The sequence below is a fragment of the Trichogramma pretiosum genome, unplaced genomic scaffold (assembly GCF_000599845.2).
Source record: "Trichogramma pretiosum strain Unisexual culture from Peru unplaced genomic scaffold, Tpre_2.0 scaffold86, whole genome shotgun sequence".
NCBI classification, from domain to species: Eukaryota; Metazoa; Arthropoda; class Insecta; order Hymenoptera; family Trichogrammatidae; genus Trichogramma; species Trichogramma pretiosum.
In genome coordinates, this window is record NW_019640815.1 from 379,339 (window position 1) to 405,108 (window position 25,770).

The window sequence follows — 25,770 nt, forward strand, 5'->3', positions numbered from 1 at the left end:
AGATTGAAGCAGACCGTTTGTACGTACAATTTTTTTCTTTCTATTTTTTTTTTTTTTTTGCAAGCAAACGAGATTCTGCTTTACATTCTGTGTTCCTTTGATACGCTGGTCGCTTGTCGTCGTCGTTGTCGTATTATCCACGGGCCTCGGCGTTAGCTCGCATAAAACAGATGTCCGCTCTACGACGAATAGCAGCAGCAGCCGCCGTGATTCATTCCACTTTGACCTTTTAAGAAAATGAAATCGAACGCCCAAGTCAAAAGAGAGAAAAAATATATTATCTCGAGCTTACTTATACAAAGCGATAGAGCGAAAAAAAAAATCGACCGTACGCATTACGTACGACGTAGTTTAGCTTCTATACACATCGTATATCGTGAATAATGTATGAGCTGCATTGTTACATATATCTAGTCGTCGAATTCGTGTCCTATCGGCTAAGACAAAAATCACTGACACGTGCAATCGACATTGTGCGCTATACATACGATCGTTGTTTGTTGCTCATACGTTACACAACACACCTGCCCGCGCGATCAATCGTCCGTCGTTGTAGTAGCAATTATCGTCGACGTCGTCGTCGTCGTCGACGGCGACCACAATGACAACGTCGACGACGCAGTAGTATTAGAGGCTGCTGCAATGTCGTCGTCGATCGTCTGCGGCTGCTGCTGCTGCTTCTGTTGCTCGCTGCTCAGAACGAATTGAATGTTGATGAAGACGTAGGTAGCGATCGTCTGCAGCATCTATAAAGCAGACACGTGATAAATTTCGGTGTATTCCCGTTTTTTTTTTTATTAGATAAGCTTACCGAGAGCAAGAGCGTCTGGTTCATCGGGAAAAAGTCGAAGACGCGGAGCTGCAGCTGCGAGAACTGATTGTACGTGGTGAAGTGGCTCAGCTGCGCAATATAGAAGTCGTCACTTTATATATTTCATAAATGTATCATGCGCGTGTATGGATTTTTTTATTAACCTTGTCGTAGAGCGTCGATTGATCGTCGAAAGTGTCCATTAAGTCGCTCGCCTCCGCTCCGGTACGCTTGCTCTTCGTACGTAACACAAAACACGTTCGCAACATTCAATTATTCAATATTATAATTAAAATCGTTGCAAGCTCTCGCTCACCTCTTTTTCGACCTTGGACGCGGTATCGGTAATCGAAACCAGCGCCACCGTGTGCCAGGCTAAGGTCAGCGCGTTGTCTAGGTAGCCCAGTGGTTCGACGGGACCGCTGCTCAGGACTATGGGCTCCAAGGCCTGGAACACGCGCTTGATGTAGCTCACCAGCAGAAAGGCCAGCGTCGACAGAATGGGCAGCGAGTAAAAGTTGGCCAGCTGGTCGGTCAGGTCGGTGAGGCCCAGATGGAGCTGGCGATAGCGACGCACGCGCGACAGAACGAACTGCTGGTCGTCGCTGTCGCCTCGACCGCGGACGTAGCTGATGCTGTTCTTGTTCGTCAGCGTGCAGTCGGTGCGACGTCGTCGTCTCGGCAGCTCGCGCAGATTGTCGTTGAGCAGCCTCAGCGTGAGCAGGCAGCAGGTGAGAAGCGCGTCGTACTGCACCAGCATCGCGTAGATCGTGTAATCGTTGGCGAACGAGCACGCCGAGGACTCGAGCTTGCGGATCGTCTGGATGTCGTCGTCGTCGTAGCAGCTCGCGATGATTAAAATCAGCGAGGCGAGCATGAAGCCGACCAGCAGAGAGAAGTTGGTCAGCAATTTACGCGGCAGCCTCGATTCCGTCAGGACTTCGACACGATCCAGAGCCGTGGCGGCGAGCTTGCGACAGGCGACGAATCGGCGCAGCAGAGCGCAAAAGCTCGCGTGGCCCAGCGAGAAGGTGGCGGCGATGACGCTCGCGTTCAGCACCACCAGTACCTGATACAGGCCGTCCAGGATCTTTCTCTGGCCGTCGTTGTTTTGATAAAACAGGCCGAGGATCAGGCGGCCGTTGAGCGCGAGCACGCCGACATAGAGCGCCAGATTGTAGGCGAGGCCCAGTCGAGAGGGCTGGAAAACTTGCGGCTGGCTCGGGCGAAGACTCGGCGTCGCCAGGCCGAACAGCTTGAACAGATAGTACATGGCGCCGAGGCCGAATTTTACAGATCGGTGCATGATGCCGTTATTACGCTACACGAAGATCACGCACTACTGCGTCGTGCCTTTTTTCACATCAGCGTCGCGCGACCGGCCGCTATCGATCGTACACAATCGAACACTCCCTCGCCTAATAACGCTTGAAAGTGTTTTCGTGTCGCGCGAAATATTTTAAGAAACACATCGCGACGCAATAATTATCTTACTCGGCTCGTTCGACGCGTACCGCGTAAGTATCGCAACGCTGTGCGCGGGTTGGCATATAGCAGTATTGTAGCAGAGGGGTTGCAAGCTCGCGCGCGCGCGACAGTGATGAATGCGCCGTGCAGCGTGGATCGTCGTCTTCACTCTCTCCCGGTATAACCATCCATCATCTCTTTTATATAGCGTTACATTATCGCCGTCGAGCGGCGCGCTTCTTCGATTTTTCTTTCATTATATCTCTCTCTCTCATAAAGCTGCTGCCTTCCGTTCCCGCCGCCGCCGTCGCTACGTAATTATTTGGCGCGCGCGCGCACAAAAGTGTATAGAACACGGCTGATAAGCTTTCAATCTTTAGCCGTGCGGCGCTGGTAGTATATATACGGCTAATTCTCGACCTCTCCCCCTGACGGCATATAATAGACCGGCGGAGTATGTATACGCTTATATGTATACAAACTTTGATGTACAGTGTGTGTATGTGAGTGTGCGGGGCTGCGGCGCGCAGCGATCGAACTTGTTACGATTGGAATTTCAAATTTCCGTCCGTATATGCTGCTGCTGCTACTGTTGCTACTGGCTGCTATGCCGTCACCGCCGCCGAGCGGTGTGCGTCAAACTTTGATGGAAAACCATAGACGAGAAAGACTAAAGAGAGAGAGAGAGAGAGAGTTTGAATGCATCGATGTGCTGCCGTCGCTGCAGGACGAGGAGCTTTTTTTATCTTATGTATAGGAAGCTTGCGAGACAGAGAGAATATAGCAAAGAGAGAGAGAGAGAGAGAGAGACCTGCTTTACATTTTGTTTTGACAAGTTTTGTCATTGCGCTCGACCGCGTATACAGGCAGTGTTTCTTTATAACTATACACGCTGGCGTGCGTGCATTATATGCCGCTGCGTATAGCGATACGAGAAAACGTAATTTGAATTTCGATTTGTTTAGCTCGCTCCCCAGCAGCGGCAGCAGCTCGTATGTATGTTTGCTTAGAAGCAGCGGATCACGCGTGTGTATGTGTGTATATCTCTATACCCGTTGTCTTTATATGTACGTGTGTGTTTGTGTGCCTCGAGGGGTACACGCGTCTTGAGAGCTAGCTCGCGAGTAGTATAGGAGGATTCGAGTACCGCGTGCTCGACTAGTCTGCGTACACATAATACATTGTACACACACACGTGTGATTGTATCTCGAGGCCCGAGTCACCTATACAATATTATTTACCGATCGACTTGTCTCTGTCTGTCTGATCTGCTCGTTCATTCATGATACGACGTATTCGATATATACACTCGTTGTTATGTACGTAAGCGAAGAAAATAATCGAGCTTGACGTATTTATAATTATTTCTCGATGTAAAAATAGAGTTAATCGCGCGTATATGCATACGGATAAATTTATCTCGCGGAAAATTTAATGTACTGTTATTTATAATCGAGCTTTTCGCTTCGAAACGATGTATTGTATAATATGTGCATACAATTATCAATTTGATTATTGCTGACTTAACCGGAGGAAATCGAGCGTACTGCGATTTGATGAATATTATAATAATAATATATTATATAAACGCGAGGATATGTACGTATTTATAACGAATTGCTTGTGTAAGGAAAAGCTCGACTGCCGCATGTGTAGCAGGTGTACAGGGATAATTGCGCGGTTTCAGTCAGACGCGAACGCGAGTGTGTTATATACGGAATTCCGTGAGGGTTGGTGGAATACACACGTACACGCGCTTCGCTCACAGCAGCTATACGACTTAATAATAATGTTTATTTTTCACTCGACTGTTATGAAAGAAAATCGAAACTTCGCACACAGCCCGACGCGAGCTTGCGCAAGCCCGGAGAAATTCTCCTCGTCGAGTCCGCATGTGTAATTACACGCATCTCGTATTATCAAGAGCGAGCGGCGGCGGCGGCGGCGGCGGCGGCGGCGGCGGCGGCGGCGTTAAATGACCTTTTAGCCGGGGCCGGTATTCCTCACGTAGCTCGCTCGAGTGCTGTATGGAAATTCGCTCTTAGTTTTCGCGCGCGGAGCTTAATTATTGCTCTCTTCGCGACCTGCGCGCGTCTATGAAATTTATTTATCCCTAAAACTTCGTTGGCATTTATAATACGATCCGTGCGCGAGAGAGCACGAGGAGTTATACAAGCCAATTTCTGGGCTACAAGAAATTAAAAAAAAAAAAAAGAAGTAGGGATGAAAATTATCAAAGTCCGCAGTTAGCCCCGGTAGAGCGCACATATAGGACGACGGTAGTATGGCCTGGTAGTAGTAGCAGCGGCGGTAGACGATCGAGATAATTGCCTTCGTAGTTATCAGTAGGAATTAATCGCGGCGTATATATTATATAGTCGCGGTGACTCGGCTCCTCTTTCGCTTGGGCTCTCACAGGCAATCACGGATTTTCTTCGTTATTAAAATCTTATCGCTGTATTTATTAATATTTCCCTGCCATTACCGCATGGCATAATAATCTCTCTCAACGTCTTATCCCGAGAAAAAACAACATCGTATACCATATATATACATTAGTATATATTTCCAATATATACTAATTGGAAATTTTTTTGCCACTTGCGGATTTATGGTACGCCATCTGTTGAGAGAATCAAAAAGCTCAAATCATAAAATCTTGTTACACTACGAAATGAATACTAAAATAAACTAATTTTGAAACAGCTATAAGAAGTGATATTTTCAGAAAATTTCACAAAGAAATTAAAGTTTAAGCAAATAAATACATTCAATTTAAAGCATCAAACGTATTTACATAAAAGCTGGAAAGGTTTACTTTTTACATTTTTTTCCTCAAGATTACATCAACTTTTTTTTTCATTTACAATGTTTTCAAATTTAATATTTTAATCAGCATGAATTATTAATGTGTAGAGGATTATTTCCTCGTTAAGCTTTTTATTAATTTATAAAGTTCTAATTTTATTCAATTCATTTACTCGTTTTCGTTTTTTTTTCACGGATATCTAACAGAAGTAATTCGCATAAAAAAAGTCTCAAGAATTCCAAGGAATTAAAATCATCGCGAGCAAATCCTCGACGTTTAAAATTGTACTTCACATTCCCCCTTTTTTTCTTTTTCTCTCTCGTTCCATACATTACATTGTGTGCCTTTACGTATGTACTACAACACGTGTCTCCTTGTTCTCCATATATCCCATATATACCCCCATCTCTCTCGCTTCTACATTTCCGTCTTTCTCGGGGATCCTAACTCACTTTGTCGACGAGACGTTTAGCAAGGGTGTCAGTCTGGCAATATCCACCCAAAACACACATACACAAAGACACACTTGCGCATATATGCATACAGTCGGTGCCGAGTTTCTGAATTAGAAGCGCCCGAGGCGCGCAGTACAGTATTACACGTATATAGAATAATGCTTTACATATGTGTGCACGAGGACGCGGCCAAAAAACACGTACGTGTATGTATTTCGTCCTTAACTATTCGTCGAAACTCGACGTTTATGCGTTGAATATAATATAGAAAATTCGCACGCGCGGACACACACACACAACTTGTAAACTCGTTCGAATTAGTTAATTGCAGAGTTCCCGTGCTGTGCTGTCCACGAGAGCTTTGGCTAATCAGCGGGTATATAACTTGCAATATATATGTGTGTGTGGCACAAGAGTAACAAAGTATATATGGGGGTGGAGAAAGGAAATTAAGTCCCTTTTATAATAGGCGCCGCGAAGCTTGTAATTCGAAATGTTCGTGGGCGATACGTACGGGTACGTATATACGTATTTGTTTTGCCGCTGCGCCTCCAGGCAATGTAATCCACCGGCGCACGAGTTCGATTGAAACTTCGGACGCGCCGGCTCATACGTCGATTCTGCTGCTGCTCTGTAATTATTGTTTTAACGAGTGTTTGATAAACAATCGTGTGCAAGAATACACACGGCGGCGGCACACGTAATACACTACCCGACGTACGGCGCATATGTAAACGCGAATTTCTCATTTCAACCGTTCGTACACGGTACGTATGCTGTAACGTATATTACACTCGAATAAATACACGTATGCACTTTGAGGCTCGTTACTACAAGCCGTTCTCGCTCGGGCTCTTTAATACACCCACTCCACTTGCAGCAGCTCCGCTATACAGCATCGGAGTGCGACGAATTATTAAGTTTAAGCTCACCTGAGCTTTGTAAATATAAATTTCCACGAGTGCGTCGGCACCCAACCCCAGTGCGGATTCCGTTGCGAAGAGTGAGCGAGAAACTTTTGCCGTTTGAGCTTTCGTACCTATTTATAATGCACGTTGATGGTGACGATGTCGATGACGATGAATTTATCATTTCGTTTACTGACCTATACCCTTTTTTTTCTTCTTCTCGTTTTATTTTCAACCCGCAGCGGCAGCGATCAAACATCAATTTTCCAGTCGGAGTAATCCGCGCTGGGCATAAAAAATTCTCTTCGCCTCGCTCGCTTCCTCGGCAGCGAGCTTGCAAATAAGGGGGGTGAGTGAGGTAAAGCAACAAGCTCCTCTCTCTCTCTCTCTCTCTCTCTCTCTATCTCACTCCCTATTTTACATCATCGAATGATCGGGTATAGCTACTGCCGCTTCCACCGCCACTGCTGCTGCGAAAGGCTGATGGCCTCGGGCCGTGATTAATTAAATCGATGGGTTAATTAGCGCTTGCGCCGGACGATGGGCGCGGCGTTGGCGGCGGCGGTTTCATTAGAGCTTGCTTGCTTGCTTGCTCTGGCTCTACCCCCGTGAGGAATTTCGCACAGGAGTGCGAATGTAATATATAGCGTGGGAGAGAGAGAGTCAACGCCGCGAGTGCAATTTCCCAGCAGCGAGAGATGCGACGACGCGCGCTCTCTTTATATCCCTAAATTTGTTTTTTTCATTCGTTTTTTGCCTCTTTAATAATACAAATTTTTAATTTTTTTCTGTTTCAGGTAAGCTCGACACACATGGCACTTACAGCACTACCAGATGATATTGAATAATGCACGTAAGTCGACTTACACGATACGACGTTACATATAAAAGAATTCCGCTCGCTCGAACACGCGTCAATTTCAATCAAGGCATGCCCTTACCGCCCACGAGAGCGTATTTTATATATCATTATATATATAGCACTCTCCGCTATATACCATCGGGTCGCGCAGAATCCCGATCGAAAAATAGCTCACTAGGTGCTAGCTGCTGCTGCGCTCGTGTTATATATATGCGGTACGCGCGCAGGACGTGTAATTCCGGTCTGTGTCACACGAGCTACACACAGACACATACGTAATAGCATGTATACCACTTTGTGTGTGTGTATGGGTGGGTGTGCAACGCGCAGCTATCCACACCGGCAGCTGCAGCTGCAGGGCAGAGAAGCGCCTAGCTAGCTACCTACCTACCCTCCCGCTCACGCGCCTCAACCCCAACAATGCATCCATTGTTCAACCTATATGCTGAGGCCTATATCACTACTCTCGGGGAGTTTCTCTCTCGCTTTCTATTGTGTGCTACGTACGTGCAGCAAGTGGAACAGACCTTGAATATCTTCTACTTCTTCTTCTTCTTCTCTTTCTCTCTCTGTCTATCTCTCTCTCGCTCTACCAGTGGTACGAGTCTAGCTTTGGCGCGGCGAACTTTGACTTCCTGACGTCTTCGCAGCTAGCTAGAGCTACAGCTAGAGCTGCTATGTGCACTATGTACGCGCAGCTGCTGCTGCTGCTGCTTCCGTCGTCGTCTCGTTTTTCCTTTTGTCTGTGTGTGTGTGTGTGTGTTGCACGCCTATGCGTAGTTGTATATAGCGTACACCGCATCTTTTGGCGCGGCGTGGTTTATAATGAAGCTTGTGTAGCTGCTGCGCGAGCGAGGCGGTGTAGTACAGAGTTGAAAAGGGAAAGCACAAAAATAAAGTAGCTTTTGTACGCGTTTTTTTTTGTTTTTGAATCACGCGGTGCTTACAAAGCACGCCTATATAGCAATCGTATCAAAGCTCAAGGGTATACGCGCTGTACAGCATTTTTTATTTAATTTTTATTTTTCATTTTTGTACTTCATTGAAATGCACTCGCGCGCCGCGGCGCGTTCGTTCGATAAGGGTTTCAAGTTTCTTTGCGAAAAAATTGCAGGAAAAAAGCTACTGCGAACCAAGACACGAACCCCGCGTTCTTTCCGTTTCTTTTCGCGGCCTCGCGTCTTTCTATCGCATTTCTCATCAATTAGCCAAGCTTGCACTCGAAGAAACTCACTCGAGCTTCCCTCGAGTCAAAAATTATTATAAGTAAGAAAAAAGCTCGGCAATCATCAAAAAAGCTCCCAAAAAGCTCACCCCCATGCGATATCGCTTCAACACATACTTAAAGCTCGTATCGTCATGGATATTATACGGGGTTAAAGAAAATCAGCAGCAACAGCAGTGGCAGCGGTGGCACACTAGCAGCAGGCAGGCAGGCAGGCAGCAGCTTATAGGTCTGGAATATATGTACGCTTTTTGCGCGGCGCATGCGCTTCGTCGTCACAGTCGTGTCCAACACACGTTATATATATCTTTCTCTCTTTCGCGCGCTCTCTCTCTCTCGTGTCGACTGCCGCCGCCGCCGCCGCCGTTGCTGCACTTGTCTCACTCTCTCTGCGTTTTCGCCGCGCGGCACACTACCACTGTAGCTAGCTGCTGCTGCTGCTGCTGCTGGAGAGAGAGAGATACTAGTTAGTCCGCGAGAAGCCGCCGCGCGAGTTGCACGGCCGCCTCCGTATATATATCGACGTTCGGTCGCCGTATATATATCGAGTGTGTAGCTATTTTTCGACTCCGATTCTCGAAAATATCATCCATAAACCCTTCCTTTACGCTGCTGCTGTGTATGTGTGCATGTGTGCTGCATCCGAAGAAGAAGAGAAGCGACACTGCAGCGCGCACCGTTACAGCCTTTAAACTTCTATATTTGTATGGTGCATCGAGAGGGGACTATTATTATCGTTGAAGTTATGTGACGTGGTCCCGTAGTTGTGGTGCAGTTTTCCAAGTGTTCCGTGTAGCTTCGTGGTACGATACAATACGCAAGATCGCGTTTATCAGTGTAATTTATACCAAAGTATCGAGGAAAGAAAAAATCGAGCTTTTATCGCTGTCGCGATCTCACGCGCAAGCACGATGATGGTAATAAGTCAAGGGTGTTTGTCAGCCTTAAAAATGTATTAATTTCGCAACCTCGAACTTTTGCGCGTGCTCGCTCGCAAAGGGCGCGCTGCTACTCGACAACAATGGAATTAGAAAATTAATTTTCGCGTTTTACGTGGACGAACTTTAAAACGCGCGTGTACTATACGAATACAGAGGTACTAAGCTTGCAGCATACGTACGTACGTATATACCTGCGCGCTGCACACGTGCTGTATACATGATACGATAGTTGGATAATCGAGTTTATATACATATATGTACGAAACTCGAGGAATACACGGAGAATATAGTATACATAATTGTCTCTATGTTGCTAAAAAAAAATATGAAATAAAAGAGAGAGGAATAAAATAACCAACAGAAATGTGACCAGTGTATAACGAGGTTAGCGAGAGGAGATAAAGATTGAGCAACCCCGAGATTGAATTGAATTTATATCGAGATTTTAATTAAGAAAAAAATAGCAGAGAGATAGAGAGCGATTGACGCTTATCCAACGCGCCACAATGAAAAACCGATAAACAAATATAATAAACACAAGAGAAAGAAAATCAATCTGACAATTCTATGATCCGTATCTTTTCTTTCTCTCTCTTTTTTTTTTTTTTGCGTTCCCAATTAAGCCGTTGATGCGCGTTGTTTCTCCCTTTCACGAATACAAAACAAAATATATAAAATAAAAAACAAAAGTAGGAGCAGCAGGAGTAAAAAAAAGCCAAACGACAGAAACAAATAAAACGTGCACAGTGTGTGTATACGTATTGTGCAAGAGGAATGAGTCTCTCTCTGTCCTCTGTCTCTTTCTCTTTCTCCTCATTGTTGTATGTATACAACAAGTACTATACTATATGTCGGGTCCGTATACACATACAGTAAACAGGTGGATTGGACGAGAGAGAGAGAGAGAGAGACGACAAGAGATATGTACGTGCGCGCGCGAACTTTTACGTCATTCCGGCCGACTTGGCAAGAGCGACGGAGATATAGGCAATGATGTGTCGCATTGTATACGATCGCGGACACAGACACGTAGAACACACATACAGGTGTGTGTATATAGGCGTCGCAAATGCGCTTCTGATTATTAATTAAATACCCGTGTCGGTGTATACCTCGTATATATGTATAGCTGCTCTGCGCTACGCGACGCGTGAAAAGCCTCGTAAAATAGCTCTATGAGCGAGTGCCGCTGCTGGTGGTACGATACGGACTAACACGCACACTTCGTGTTTGTATAGACAGGATATCATCCGATTTTTATGCATTCTTTTCAATGCGGCGTTATTTTTCGGGTTGATATTATTTTTGTTGTTTTTTTTTTCTATACGTATAAACGTATTCAAGCTGGCACAGCTACTGCTGTAAAGTACGCGCGCGTAATCGATCCGATGTGTGTGTGTGCGCGCAGTTTTTTTTTTCTTTATTTTTATTTTTTATCCTTATACCTCTCCTCCTTTTTTTTCGCAATACTCGTTGAATTATCGCTGCAGTAAAACGAATATTATAGGTAGTGGTCGCGCGCGCGCGCGCGGCCAAGCGAGCCAAGAACTAGACTCTCTCTCTCTCTCTCTCTCTCTCGATACTTGGGCCAAGATTTATCGAATGACCGAGAGAGCGAGAGGTGGGCATACACACACACACGATTGCGTATTTTATTTTATCTTTTTTATTTTATTTTTCTCTCTGTCGTTTAATACTCGTCTATATACTATTCGATCGTAGTCGTCGTCGGGGAAGGTCGTGGCGTCGAGAGCGTGGAGTAGGATTTAAGCCGATGATTATTAAAGCGACGTCGTTGACATTAACGCGCAGCTCGTCGTGTGTGCAAAGAAATGAAAGTAGATTTCATGTGCTCGCGACGCGTTATATAGCCGAGTGCGAGGTGATGTATATACGCGAGCGTTGACTAAAATCGTTGAGAAAGATTTACGAGATTGTCCTCTCTCTCGTTCGTTCGGTCGAGTGTAACAATCGCGCGCTAAAAACTACGAAGAGCAAACCGAATAAAATGAAAAAAATTAAAGCAGATGGCGGTGTATATAGAGGAAATTTCCTCGGCTACAATAGGTAATTAAATAACTTTTCAAGCCGTTCGGGATACGCGAATGAGAGAGAGATAGAGAGAGCCGGTGAAAATTTGCATTTTAACCGAACTGCTACGTTAGTAGGTACGTACTATATAGCGACGGCGCGACGGACCCGAGATATACTCAGGAGTAAGTAAAGTAAAAAAAAAACGTACGCGTAGATTTACGTGCTCGCTCGTAAAGTCGATCAAAGTGCACACACCGAATTTGTGTATTTTACTCGTTTTTTTTTTTTTTTTTTTTTTACTTTNTTTTTTTTTTTTTTTTTTTTACTTTACTCTCCCAGTCCAAGGTTGTACCGTACATCTACACGTTTGATTGCTGGATTTTGTGGGCTAAGAGAATTTCCTCTCGCTCTCTCGCTTGCTCTCCACCACCACGATTGTAAAGCTCGCGCAGTCATTTCGCTGAGTGCATCGTATGATTTTATCGGCTTTCATCATTGAAATTGAATTTCGGAATCGCGCGTAGTTTATTTTGTTTTCTTTTTTCTTTATATATTTAATTAAATCTTCAACCGCGCGCGCGATATCGAAATAAAATGAAAAACAAAGTAACCCACCCGCGCGCGGCACAGGGCCGCAATCATTCGTATACGTAAGGTATATCGATCGGGATATGCGCGGGTATCATAGGATGTACAAAAAAATAAAGTCTGTATACGTCCGTACGCATTTCCCATGTGTCACTCAGTCGCTCGCTCGCTCGCTCGCGCCTATATATGCCGAAGTCTCTTAACGTATATAAGTTTATAGACATTATCGCCGACGACAGGCACGTCTCTTTCTTTCTTTCTCTCCTTCTCTAATAATAATCACGACGCGTATATCATATACACACGCGTGCGGAAATGAATCTTCTTTTTCGCTCGACGGCGCGCGGATGTATCTATATGTATCGGGCGTATCGGCAGTGCGCGGATTATCGTATAGGCCGCGCCGAAACTTTTATACTCGAGATATAGATACAAAACGAGCGATAATTCGAAAAATGTCACTGACTTTTCGCTTTCGATCGTTTGTATAAGAAAACGTATACACTTGGTTATACGCCATGTGTATTAACGCGTCGCCGCAACGTCGCGACTCCGACGACGACCGACGTAAAAATATCTTCTCCGCCAACTGAAAATAGAGTTTGTGTACATACATGCGTATGAGCGCGCGCGCGCATGGCAGTACCCATATACATACATAATATATAATATACACGAACACATGCACGGGATACACGACGTACGAAGCTTTGCCGTCACGCGTGTATATGTATGATTATGATGATTATTATTATTATTTACGCGTCCTTTGACTCGTCGAGTCACGACCAGAGAGAGAGAGACAGACAGATAGTTTCGTCGACCGCTGCTGATGCTACTGCTTCTGCTTTGCCGTATAACAAGTTTCGCGACTATATACAGAGAGCTAGAGAGAGAGGCTAAGTAGTAGCCCCGTTATCAATTAACTAAATGACGTCTTTGACAAAGAGAGAGAGGCCTTCGTTCCCCGCACATTATTACGATTGCTCGCGCGGCTCTACTTTGCTTTTAATGTTTTAACTCCTACTATATCGTTGGTCATGTAATATATAAGAGCTGACGATGAAAAAAAAAAAAAAATAAAAAAAAGCTCTCGCAAGCCTCGAAAGTGAAATATTATAAGCGCATACATGATGTATACGTATAATGTAACACCGAGGCAACTCGAAGCTTACTCCAAACAGATTATTACTACGTGCATCGGCAGCTTTAGTACGACGTAGCAGCGCGGGTTTCCTCCGAGTACATATAAGCGGATTCTCGCGCGCGTAACAAACGCAGTCGTCGTCGTCGTTGTCATTGCAGCGGTATACTAGTCTTCCTTTAGCGTACATAATAATATATGATCGGTATTATACTCACACACGCGCACTGACACACGAACACTTATTATACGTGTGCAGCAGAACCCGGGAAATTCATCATACCGATCCGAATCAATTATTATTAAATGCAGGGGGTCGTCGCGTCTTCGCCACACATATACATAGCTCGAGTATTATATACGATATATCATATCCGCGAACGGCTGTAACACCCCCGTATACCTAATTAACAAGGGCTTATAAGGTTTATAGGATGGGGTGGTGGCGGAGTCCTTTGGTATTTCTCTCTCTGCGGGTGCATGTGCCGCTATTTGCGCGGCGAATATTTATACGCGGGGAAAAGTGTATAGTAACGGTATGCGTCGCGTGTCTGCGACCAATAAAGCGACTTTAAGTTGGCTTTTATATACACGTGCACATACATACACATACACACGCGTAGTTGTAGTATGCATATAGTCGAGTTTAAAAGCATCAAGACTTTTATCTCTCTGTATGTATATTCTCTTTTACGTTTAAGAAAGTCACTTCTCTCTGTGTGTGTGTCTCTCTCTCTTTTGGTTTTGAAAGTGACACACACACAGAGCGAGAGAGCGACTTTGTGTGTGTATATGCGTATGGGATATATACAACAGCTAAGAGTGACTATTTTAAGCGAAACGTTGTGTATGTATGTGTGTGTATAAATTACGGGGCTCGCTTCGCGTCGCCTGAGCTTGGGCACTTCGTCTTTTTGGGGTAAAAGAGAGAGAGAGAAGAAGGCGGTTGACTCCATATACGCGCCGTATAGCACACGAGTACACCCAAATACGCTGTATATTCTATGCCGCGCTTTGATTCAACGCAATTTTTCGAGGGCAAAGCTCGCACAAAGCTCGAGAAGCATCGGGCGCATATACACATGTATATAAGCCCGAGCGTATGTACCACCCTTGACTTTAATCATCATCATCATCATCGCGTAAGTTATTTATGAATAAAACGATGCAGATAAGGGAAAAAATGCGACAAGTGGAAGAAGACGCCGAGGCGATCAGCTGCGCCTGCAGCCGGCGACGACAACGACATTCGTGTCATCGCGAGACGACGAACTAATAATAATAATACACGAGAGTGCGCCAGAGCTTTTTGCTTATATCCATCGTCGGGAGAGATATCGACTTGCAGCGACGAAATAGGATAATAATAAAAAAAGGAGCAGAAGAGAAAAAAAACAACAAGAAACGCAGCTTTGCGTGCGTATCGTGTGTGTAAGTTTGTGCGCAAGTGAGTGGCAGCATCGATTTCGAGGTATTTTTCACAAAGTAGATAATTTTGATCTCGTCCACGGCGACGAGAGCAAAATAAACAGCAAACCGCTCAAATGGTGCAGCCCGTTACCACGGAGAACAACAACTCCGCCCTCGACATGGAGTCGCTCGAGGAGATGCTTCGCAAGGTAATGCCATTTATTCATAAGCAACTATTTTTTTTTCCCTAAACATTAAAAACGCAGCAGAATACATGTCAATAACAACAACGTCGTACGGTTGATGTTTCGTACGGTTACATATTATACACTATAATATCCACGATAAACGCTTCTGCACTCGAAAAAAAGAATTTAACATGGTGTACACATACCGTAAGAGCCTTTTTAACGTCAGTCGCTCGCAGTAGCTTGGCTGTGCGTTTGTTGTTGTGTGTGTGCACAGCACGAGAAGCTGAAGGTAAAAAGCAGAGCAGCAGCGGCAGCTCGTCAAACGCTTGGATTTTATACATGTATAGTACGTATATTAAATGCGCGCGGGACTAGAGAGAGAGAGAGAACCCGTATAGCACTGACGCACTGACATTTTTCATTTCCTTTTCCTCGCAGCTCTTGCTGCTCAGCTAAACTCTCTCTCTCTCTCTGCATCAGACCTTCGTTCCTCCGAATTTCACTATTTTCGTCTTTCTTTCTTTCTTTCTTTCTCTCTCTCCGTTTTGCGGCGCTGTACAGCGTGTTATATATGACACATGCGCGCTCGTAAGGATTGTTTTCTTTTTTCAGTCTCTGTGCACACTTTGCGCGAAGCTTATCCTATATTTTTTTTCCTGTTTTCTTGTTTTTGTTTTTTTCGTTTCGTTCATTTTTCGTTACTTACACGCTGCGGCATCGCGCGAGGCTCTTATATTTCCGTCCCGGCGCAGTGATATAGTCATGGTAAAAAAAAGAAAAACAGCAACAACGACACAACGCTGCTGCAGTAAGCTGCGCACAGGGGCAATTTGTTTGTTGCAAGCATGCATGTATGCAAGCACACACGAACAAACTCGAAAGTCATATTTTCGAGCGGTGGCCCTCGCGCGCGCGAAACGAAAAATAGCTCGAAATTAAATCTTCCCTTTCGCCTCGGCGAGAAAAAGCCCCACGCGCGTGTATGTATGCGATATAAACACGTAAAGTGTAGCGAGCAAGCTATGCGCTATAATCCGTTATCCTGCCTGTTTTACTTAGTTTCCACTCCTTCACTTTCTATCTCTCACTACACCCTTCTTACCTTAGCCTAGGCATTTTAACTCTCTTCTTTTTTTTTCTCCTCCTTTCCCCTGTCGCTCCTTCGACGTAATGCACTCACTCAGCACCATCGCCGCATCGCACCGCGCGCACCACTATTTCTTCGGCCTCCTGCCACCGCCCGCACGCGAAAGAAGAGGACTCGATCACGTCAATTAAAATTCACTATCGGCAATTTTCGTGTCGCTCTCGTTTGCACTTGGCTGAATCGAGGAGTAGTATATAGGAGAACTTTTGCAAGCTCGAGCCGCGGCAGCGGTAGGGGCGCACCGCTGCATTGCACACACATAGCCCGCGGCAGGCAGGCAGGTAGGCAGGGAACGACGACGAAGAAGACAGGCGACGTTATATACTATATACTTTTACATGGCACGTCGCCGTCGAAGCCGATCGATTGTCGTCGGCTTGCTTGATTCTTTCGTTTCGGTTTTTTTTCTCTCCTTTTTTCCTCTCTATATCTTTTTTTGCAGCTCTTGTATGTGTGTGTGTGTGTGTGTGTGTGTGTCGTCTGTCGCGCATTCGAGCATTCTCAAAGAGAAATTATCGGATATAAAGAAGTATATAACATCGTGTGTGTGCGTGAGCAAAGTCTGACAGCGTGTATTAAAATGAATTTTACCTCTTTTGCATTAATATCCTTCCCCACGGCCGCCCGAAAGCTCCGCTCTGCACCCCCCGACCTTTTATCACGGCGATGAACTATTAAGCGTCATTTTCTCTCAACTCTTCAACCGTTCGCAATAATCCCAAGCCATATCTCAGTGTCCTCGATCTTCTCTCGCTGGCGCTGTTATACTTTTTTTTTTTTGCCCCGACGGAAATATTCCAGGGCCTAAAGCTTTTCGCGAAGCGAGCGCGGCGGCACAGACGCACCAAAGCTCCGAGAGAGAGAGCTTAAAAAAAAAAAAAAAATGACATCGTTCGGCTGCGGAGCTCTGCGAGCGAGCACTTTGGCTGCTATAACGCTTTGTCGGAAAATCGTGCGAATACATCAAGAGCGGCTCTGGCGCTGTTGCTGCCACTGCCACTGCGCCGCGTCGGTGTAACCATCAATATAAAATAACAACAAAGCGAGAGACAGCTCTCCGCTGCGCAGCGCCGCGCAAACCCAACGAAAATGGATACAAATAGCTTCAGCGAGTTATTTTATCAATGACGTAGTCTCGCTCTCACATACGCACGAACTTAATGTTTATTACACACACTCACGTGTATACTAGCGCGACGAAAATTGCAGTTCCGGACGGCTGGGGGCTCATTGCTTTTGCACACTCCAAGTTGGGTATCGCGCGTATTGTGTACGCGTCTTGTTTCATAAATTATACGAGAGAGGATAATGCCGGCCGTGTACATAATGCGTGTAATGGATTGACTTTTGCGGAGCAATGACAATGACAACAGCGACGACGACGACGACGAGAGTGTATTATTATATTCGGCTATACAGCAGATGTAATAATTCACCCGCAACTCTCGACGAGCAGTATATAGTGTACCACTCGCTTTAATACAATTTATCGACGCTTATTCGTGTACTGGATATATATATTTTTGTCTCTATTTTTTTTCCTTTTTTTCGTTGATGTTGTTGCTATGTACTGTTGCTACTGCTGCTGCTTTTGATGGAAATTAATGAAAAGGCCGCACGTGAAGCTCTCGGGGGCCACGCGCGCCACACATACGCAGTCCATCCGTTATATTTTCGGTGTTAATATTGAAAAATCACTTTTTTCCCGGTGTATATAATATACACCTAGCTCAAACTCCCCTTCCACCACCATCACCCCCGCTGGCCCAATCTTTGTCACGCGTCACCTACGAGCAGACGCGCAATCATTCACCCGAAAACCGTACATGTGTGCCTGCGAGCTTGCGCGCAAGCTCGAACCGATCCCTTCCCAACGCGTAATTAAATTTCCCGGCGATCGCGTCAAAGTCCTCTCCAGCTGATCCTGATATATATTTCATATACGTATCACACGATCGGCTCTTTTCTAATCCCCTCTACTTGAAAAAAAAAGAAAAAGAATCGAAGCGCCTGTGCCTATCGAGAGATCGTAAAGAGAGCAGAAAAAAAATCTGAAATGGAGCACATTGCAATCATCGCGAGAGAAATGCTCTCGAGCAGCAGCCGGTCGATATTTTGTGTGTGTGTGTGTGTGTGTGTGTGTGTGTGGCACAATTTATAATCTATAAAGAATGAAGAAGGAGAATAAGTAGAAAAAAAGCTGCTTACGCCGGCCAAAAAAGCTCCAGCCTGTGCTCCATTTCGCGTTGCTCTCCTTTTTTTGTTCCTTTACTTTTCGGTACTTTTATATACCCAGGGATTACGCTCTTTCCTGGCCCTTCTCGCTCTCTCTCTCTCCCGTTTTACATACCGATGAGCTGCTGCTGCTGCTGCGTGGACACTATCAAAGACCGGGACTATGACAAACGCGACGAGGCAAATCTCATCAAAAGTACGTTATTATGTGCAAGTTATATTTACAACGTGCGACGGCGCGGTGGCGAGTGCGAAAGAGAGAGAAATAAATAACGCATTAATGCTCTCGCAAAGCTTTAATCTACTGCTTCTCGGTTCGGCCGAGCGAATACTGCTATATGTGAGAAACATGGCGCGGGGATAAATATCAAAGTTAAAAGCCATGTTCTCTCTGGGCTTCGTATATAATGCGGCTGCTGATGCTTGCAGCCTAACACTAGCTTTATATATACCGTCGCGACGCGCCCGAGAATATGGCACTTGGGCTCCGCTGCTGCTCATCATTTCTTTTATTTTATTTTTTTGTTGTCCATGCGACGGCGGGTGTTGTTGTTGTTGTTGCTGCTGCTGCTGCTGCTGCTTAGACGCACGTGACTATGGCACGGTCGAGTACTTTTTTTTTCTCTCGACTCTTGGCTCGCGCGCTCATCCGCTCGTATTATGCGAAGGGTGATATATGTATTTATAAGATTGAAAAATCCTCGAGACGAGAGTGGCTATGGGCTCGTCTGTATACGTGTATTTATCCACGTGCCTTATCGGATTTTCCCCACCGCCACCACCATCGCCCATCGCGCATTGTTTCGCGCGCGCGCGAAAAAAAAACAAGAGCCGAGCTTTCGACTTTTTGCCACCCCGGTGCGGTAAAGCTCGCAACTCGATCCGCATTATAATATTTAATCGAGAGATGCTGCTGCTGCTGCCGCGTTTCGTCGCGTACGCCCGATATATATCGATCAGAGAGAGAGAGAGAGAGAGAGAGAGCTTTTTAATATAATAATAATAAATCCTACCCTGCTGCTGCCGCGCGAGGCGCCGTGAAGCGAATAATTCATCGCGCGGTGGCTTCGGTGGGTGCCGAGCGAGCGATATTACTATATAGATTATATATAGACACGCACTTGTTATACGTACACACAATAGGCTGCTGCTGCTGCGGATCGTCGCTCGCTCGCGATCGCTTCAAAAATTGAATCGGTGCTAACGCCGCCGCGTTAATATTTATTCCCTTTATTTCTGCGCGCCACACCTCGTACGTATCCGCCGCTATCGCGATAAAGATTTTTTCTTCGTGCCCACCCTCGCGCAACAGCAGCAGCAGCTCTCTCTACATATTATCCCGAGATCCGCTTTCGTTCAATTTCGCTATTCTCTTCACGAGCGAACAATAAAAGTGTCAGTAACAGAGGCTGCTGCTTTTCTTCCGCTGCTGCTTATGTCTGTGTGTGTATAAAAGGGAGAGCTTGCGCGCGCGGGAGTGGATTCGCCCGTGTACGATTAGAAATGCTCGCAGGCTTCGCCTCGAAATGTGGTAAAAGGACTGTACTATACACGCGCGGACGTCCGGTGCTACATATACACACATCGATTTTGGCAATTTTCTAGACTTCGCTGTATAAACGCGCACACCCATTTGTTGCAATATTTATGTCAGCGAGACTGTCGTAAACACGAGGAAATAAGATCTGTTTGTGCTGCGAAAGTGAGAAAGAGACGCCACATACATACACATGTACTTTACGCGGTTGAAGCTTTTTCGGGGCCTGCGTCGAGCTTTAAGCGATATAAACCCCGTGTATATGCAGTAGAGAACTCGACTGACGTGTCTGCCGCGCGCGAGTACGTATTTTTCCGCCTTTTCGTTCCATATGTACTTTTTCTCTCTATAGCATCGAAGTTGATCGTGTATATAGTATATAAAAGCCAAGAGAGCTCGTCGGAAATTTTTGCCCAGAAAGCCATTATACGCGAGTGAACGATAGTTTTCGCATCCACCGATTTTTGAAATTAAGCGACACGATCAGCAGCGAGCCCCATAGCCAGCGCGCCGCAAGCTCCCTCTCTCTCTAATTAAATAAGAGAAACAGCCCGCAGTTATTTTTCGCCGCCGCCGCGAAAACCGATCTGTTACACGGCGAACGTTTTCCAATAACTTTTTCCTCGGCTCTGCCTGCCTGCCTCCATGCGCGCGCTTACGTATAGGTGGTACAGCGGTGGCCGAGCGAGCGAGGAGAGAGTGCATGCGGGTAAAAGGGAGGAAAAAAATATAAGAAAAACGCGCGCTCGAGCCGAGTGTATTGTTTCTCCCATCCTCTCTCTTTCTCTCTTCTTTCGTACAAAACAAAAGGAGCAAACGCGCGCAAAAAAAAATGAAGAGGAAAGGAGAAAGAAAATCATATCCTGGGCTCGGGCAATTAAATATACCGGCTGTTACTGGCCTTTCTCTCTCTCTCTCGCTCTCGGTTAGGTATATTATTAAGAGAGCTGCTCCTCTGGCTTATGAGAGAATTACAGCAGCAGCAGCAGTGGAGGGTAATTTTTTACATTAATAGCAAAGAAAAGCTCTCTCTTCCGAGCTCGCTTTTGTTATTACAAGCGAATATTTCCTTTATTCCTTCTTTCGCTACTTCATTATTTGTCGTTTCGTCATCGTTTGCTCATAATTTATCGAGTTAATTTTGCTCGTAAATGTATAATAAGTAGTCTAGGTAAAGCGGAATCCTCTATCTCTCTACCATATATTTTTTTTTCAACTTCTCCCCATGAAAAAAGAAAAGCTAAATTCGTCTTAACAATGCCCCATAGATCCTGTCCCTTATTTCCAGGGGACACGAGACGTCTCTCTCACTCTCTAGCTCGTCACGCTCGAGTCGTCGACTATGTATATACGTATATAGTCGCGTCGCTTATCGCGTTTCCGGCGCGCGCGCAATTTCCCGAAAATGATCCGAGCCGCTCCTAATAAAGCCTCGTCTTCGCTGCCGCTGCTCTTATCGTCGCTGAGCCATGCCATGCGCATTCTCTTTCCCTCACACTGTGTCTCTCTCTCTCTCTCTCTCTCTCTCTCTAGCAGCTGCAAAATTGTGAATTCTACGACGGTTTCCCAAAATTATTATACAGTCTCTACTACTACTACTACTACTACTACTCGAGCTTTCGAGCTCACCTCGGGCATTATATAAGACGTTTTCGTTACTATACTCGTTGTATTTTACGGGGGGTAAAAAGCTCGGGTGCGCGCGTTCGCGTAATGAGACTTCTCGATCATGGGAATGAAAAATTCGATGCGCTCGACGGCGGCGAGCGAGCGAGCTCGCAGTGGCACACGGCGTTGCGAGGCTCGTTTCAATAAGTATCGCTCGTTTTTTTTTCTTTTTTTTTTTGCGAAAGGCAGAGAGAGCGAGGCCTTCGGAAAAGTGGTCGTTCACGTCAAAGCCGCTGGCCACGAGCGTTTTTCTTCGTGCGGCGCGCCAATTCGCCGCAACGCACGAAGAAATACGATCGATTTTTCTCTTAACCCTCTCCATCTTCTCTCCTTTTTTTTCACTTCCGTGTTTTTCATTTTATTTTATGTTTTTCGAATGGCCATGAGCTATTAAGTAATTAAATTAATCAAAAGCTCGAAGCTTAATACTTTGAGCGCGCTACAACTACTCGCTATTGCTCGTAAATCTTTCATACAAATGCGCTCTATATATGCGCATGCCCATTTGGCGCGCATAATCTCCCAAAGCTCCTCACAGAAAGAAAAGCTTTGAAAGCTAACATGGGTTCGTTCGTTCGTTCGTTCGTAAGTACGAATCGAATACGTATATATACTGTACTCGGACAGTACAGAGAGAGATAGAGACAGATACACACACAGAGACGGGAGCGTAATCCTTGCTGACGAGAGCTGTCTTTCGATTCTTTGATGCATCTTTCGCCTCGTTCGTTCTCTCTTTTTTTTTGTCGGGATAAATCCCCCGTTGATTCCGATCCGTTTTCTCGTGCGCGGCGCTCGCAGGCTACTTCGACTGCAATAGGTGGCGCTTATATATAGCGCTGCTTCTATTGCTGCCCGCGTGGCTCCTTTGTTTTCTCTCTCGAAATGGAATTCGAGGCGCTCTTAAAGTCCGGGAGAGAGAGAGCTTTTTTGTTGAAATCGACGTCGCGATTACGCGTATCAAATGATCGAATGACTTTGTATACTTTTAATTTTATAGAGAGAAAAAATTCCTCGCGCTCGCACAGTGGAAGCTCTCTCTCTTCGAATGGGTATATAGGGGGGAGTGAGGCGGGAAAGAGACAAAAAGGAGGAATTTACATTTCACGGCGCAGTAAAAGCTTTCGTCGCCTGCGCAATAAAAGCTCGCTTTTTAGAGTTTTATATGCGCTCTCTCTACCTCTATCTATCTCTCTCTCTCTCTCTCTCCTTTGTACTATCGTCACTGTACTCAACTCGAGGCTTTTGTTTCATTTTTTTTCCGCGCGTCCACGCAAAACCTTTATATATATTTATATCCCATATATACGTCGAAAGTCGCGCATTGTACGTTATACGCATCGTACGTAACGATATACAAGTGCGGGGAGGGCATTTAATTTGTAAAAGCTCGCGCGAGCCGCACGAAAGATGAAAACGCAGCTGAGCGCGGCACACTGCTCTCCGCGCGCGTTCCCCAAGCGTGTATACAGAGATACATTTGTGTGTGTGTGCGCGCGCTGTATATTTGTATTTGTGCACTTCTGGCCTTTTAAAAGCCTCTTCTGCTGCTGAGAAAGTTTTCCTATCCTGACCTTCGGTAATGTATATGCCTGCACTGCTACGAGGTCGCCGCCGCGCCGAGCTCGACGAATAGTTACGGGGATTGAGATATCGATTCTTCTTCTTCTTTCCTTCTTGGCCTTTTTGTTGTTGTTGTTGTTGTAGAAGCAGTCGTAGTATTACTAGTTGTTGTTGTTGTAATTCTTAACTCGATTCGAACTTTGAACGCGCGCGCGCACATATATACACGATCACTTTTTCACTCTAGTTTATTTACCGTAACTCTTTGCGCGCTTTTGCCTTGTAGCTTTTTTATTTCATTCATCTCTTTCTTGCTCTCTCTCTCTCTCTCTCTCTTAGCCTCGACTATGCAGCTGTAACTTTTTATCTCTGTCTGTCTCTCTCTTCCTCTCTCTCTTCATTCGTGTTCGTTATCTTGAAAATAGACGGCGAAAAATTTCTTTATTTCCCCGACAAACGATGAAATAAATTTAATATCGAACAATTTTTCCCTTTACATTTTTAGAGGCCGGGCTCGAAGCACGTAAAGAGAGAGATAGAGCTTGCGGCGGCCGCTGCTGCACGCGGAAGCGGATGAAAAATTTACATTTGCGCGCGAGGCAAACGAAAGGAGAGTTAAGAGAAGAAAAAAAAGGAGTATACGCGCTTACCGCAACGTTGAGGTACAGTCGTATAAAAGAGAGGCAAAAAAAAAATATTATCTCTACACCTCAATCTAATAAAGTCCCGTCAGTAAAGACGGGCGCGCGCGCGAGAGAGAGCTTGGTACAATAATTCGTGTAGCGCACAAGCGTTTCTTTATATGTATGTGTGTGTGTAAGCTGTGTGTGTGTATGTGTGAGTCTGCAACTACTGCAGAAACGTTGAAATTCCAAAAGTGCAGAGGCAGCTCCCCCTCCCCCTTTCGAGTTACAAGCAGCGCAGCTCGCACGTCGGAATTTCATTTTTTCCTTTTCAACCTTATATTATATAATATAGGTATATAGTCATAGATAAATCGATGAAATTGTTCATAGCCACTTTGAAAGCTCGCGCGCGCGCCCCGCATGGTGCATCGATCTCTCTTATTATACGTATACGTACACCCGCGTCGACACAGGGTGTCTCGGCAATAAAAACGTCACTTTCTGTCCCGCACATACGCGCGCGTATTCTCGGGTTTTATTCTCTCGCTCGCGAGCTTGCAGCAGCGGTGTGTTATATACGCACCGACGCTTTTAGAGCTCGCTCGTGTCTCTCTCTCTCTAGACAAGATTTTGCCTTCATTAGGACCTCTATCTCTCGAGCGCTTCCTCCTTTTGTCGAGCATTTGCTGCCGTTACTGTTACTGCCGCTGCTACTGCCGTTGCTTCTGCTTCCGCAGTTTCTATGCTTTGTATGCCTTACCTTACTTTTTTATTTTATAAATTTGACTTCTCGACTCTTACGTATATCTACATTTTATACGCGTTAATATATTCTTTTACTTTGCTCGCTACGAAGAAATTGTTGTACGCACGTCGTCGTCGTCGTCTCGCAAAAGCTCGCAGCGAGAGCTCCTAAATTACTTTTGTCACGCATCGGTGTACTTTTTTAATTTCTCTTTGTACATTTCTTTCGAGATATATACGTATGTTACATAATGTATGCGATGTTTTCACTATAACGACAGAGAGTTCGTAATTACGAGCATCTTGCGAAGCAACGACAAAAAAAAAGGAGCACGACTCGACACGCGCGCGCGAGACTTTATTTCTTCTGCCTCTAGCTCGCTCGCATCAAAGCTCATCTTTTTACTACCTAGAGAGACGAAACAAACAGCTACAACATCTCGTATGTGTATACGTAAACAGACGTTGTATACATCGTTTTTCGATGCGTATATAACACTCGCACACAGCCGAGCAGCTGGATTTTACGAGGCGTATTTCGGATTTCGAAAGGTGTCCGCGTCGTCGTCGACGACGACGTTATACGCATCAAAAGGCACATAATACATGCGCATGGGGAAATTTTTTTCTCTCTCACTCTCGGTTGCTTCTTCTTTTTTTTTTTTTTTTTTTTAGACACCCATAGNTTTTTTTTTGTTAGACACCCATAGCAGTCTCGCGCAAGCACGAGACCCTTTGATTCTTTTCCTCGAGACGCGCACTGCTGCGGAGCGTGTGAGAAAAAAAAGTAGCAAAAAAAGAAGAGGAGAGCGGGGCAATAAAACGCACGGGACGCATCTGGGTTACGAGCTTTACAAGGTACTATAGTAGCTGCTTTCCTCTTTTCCTGTTTTACTTCTCTTCCTTCTCTTTTTTTTTGTGCTTCTTTTTTTACTTCTTCGACTCCTTCGGGTTACAGCAGCAGCAGCAGTCCTCGATAAGCGATTCTCCTCCTATCCTCGTTTCTCTTTCTCTCTCTCCCCCTTTCTCTAACTCGCTGGGGCTCTTTTGTTTACGAGATGTCAAATCGCACGTGAATGCGCAATTCATTTCGTGTTTCCCAGCTGGCTATATATCTCTCTCTCTGCGTATTTGTTTATTCAATTTGAAATTCATCAGGCGAACTTTTTGATAATTCACGACATTTTCCATCGCCGCAAGAGAGAGAGCTGCAGCAGCGGAAGCATCAACAGAGCGAAACTAAACTCTTGTCAAACTTTACAGCAGCAGCGGCGGCGGCAGAAGCAGATTCTCGCTCGTCTCTCATTTTAGTCTTACGGCGAAACTTTAATCAAGCGCCTCGCTGTACATTTCTACGCCGTATACATCTACATCCGACTTGACACACGCACACACACCCAACAA

General features: G+C 45.4%; 1 protein-coding gene across 6 annotated transcripts in view; it reads left to right on the forward strand.

The window, feature by feature from the left end:
* Positions 1-25,770, forward strand: part of LOC106657545 (uncharacterized protein CG43867) — a 104,178-nt gene that overhangs the window by 33,216 nt on the left and 45,192 nt on the right. Inside the window, exons 1-2 of one of the 6 annotated variants that reach the window (XM_023462185.1) lie at positions 9,028-9,455; positions 14,417-14,864. The exons of the other annotated variants lie outside the window; for them this stretch is intronic. Of the exons in view, the coding sequence (XP_023317953.1) occupies positions 14,790-14,864 (75 nt within the window). The 5' untranslated portion in view covers positions 9,028-9,455; positions 14,417-14,789. Of the gene's footprint in view, positions 1-9,027; positions 9,456-14,416; positions 14,865-25,770 lie in introns of those variants that run through there. 6 annotated transcript variants of the gene reach the window in all.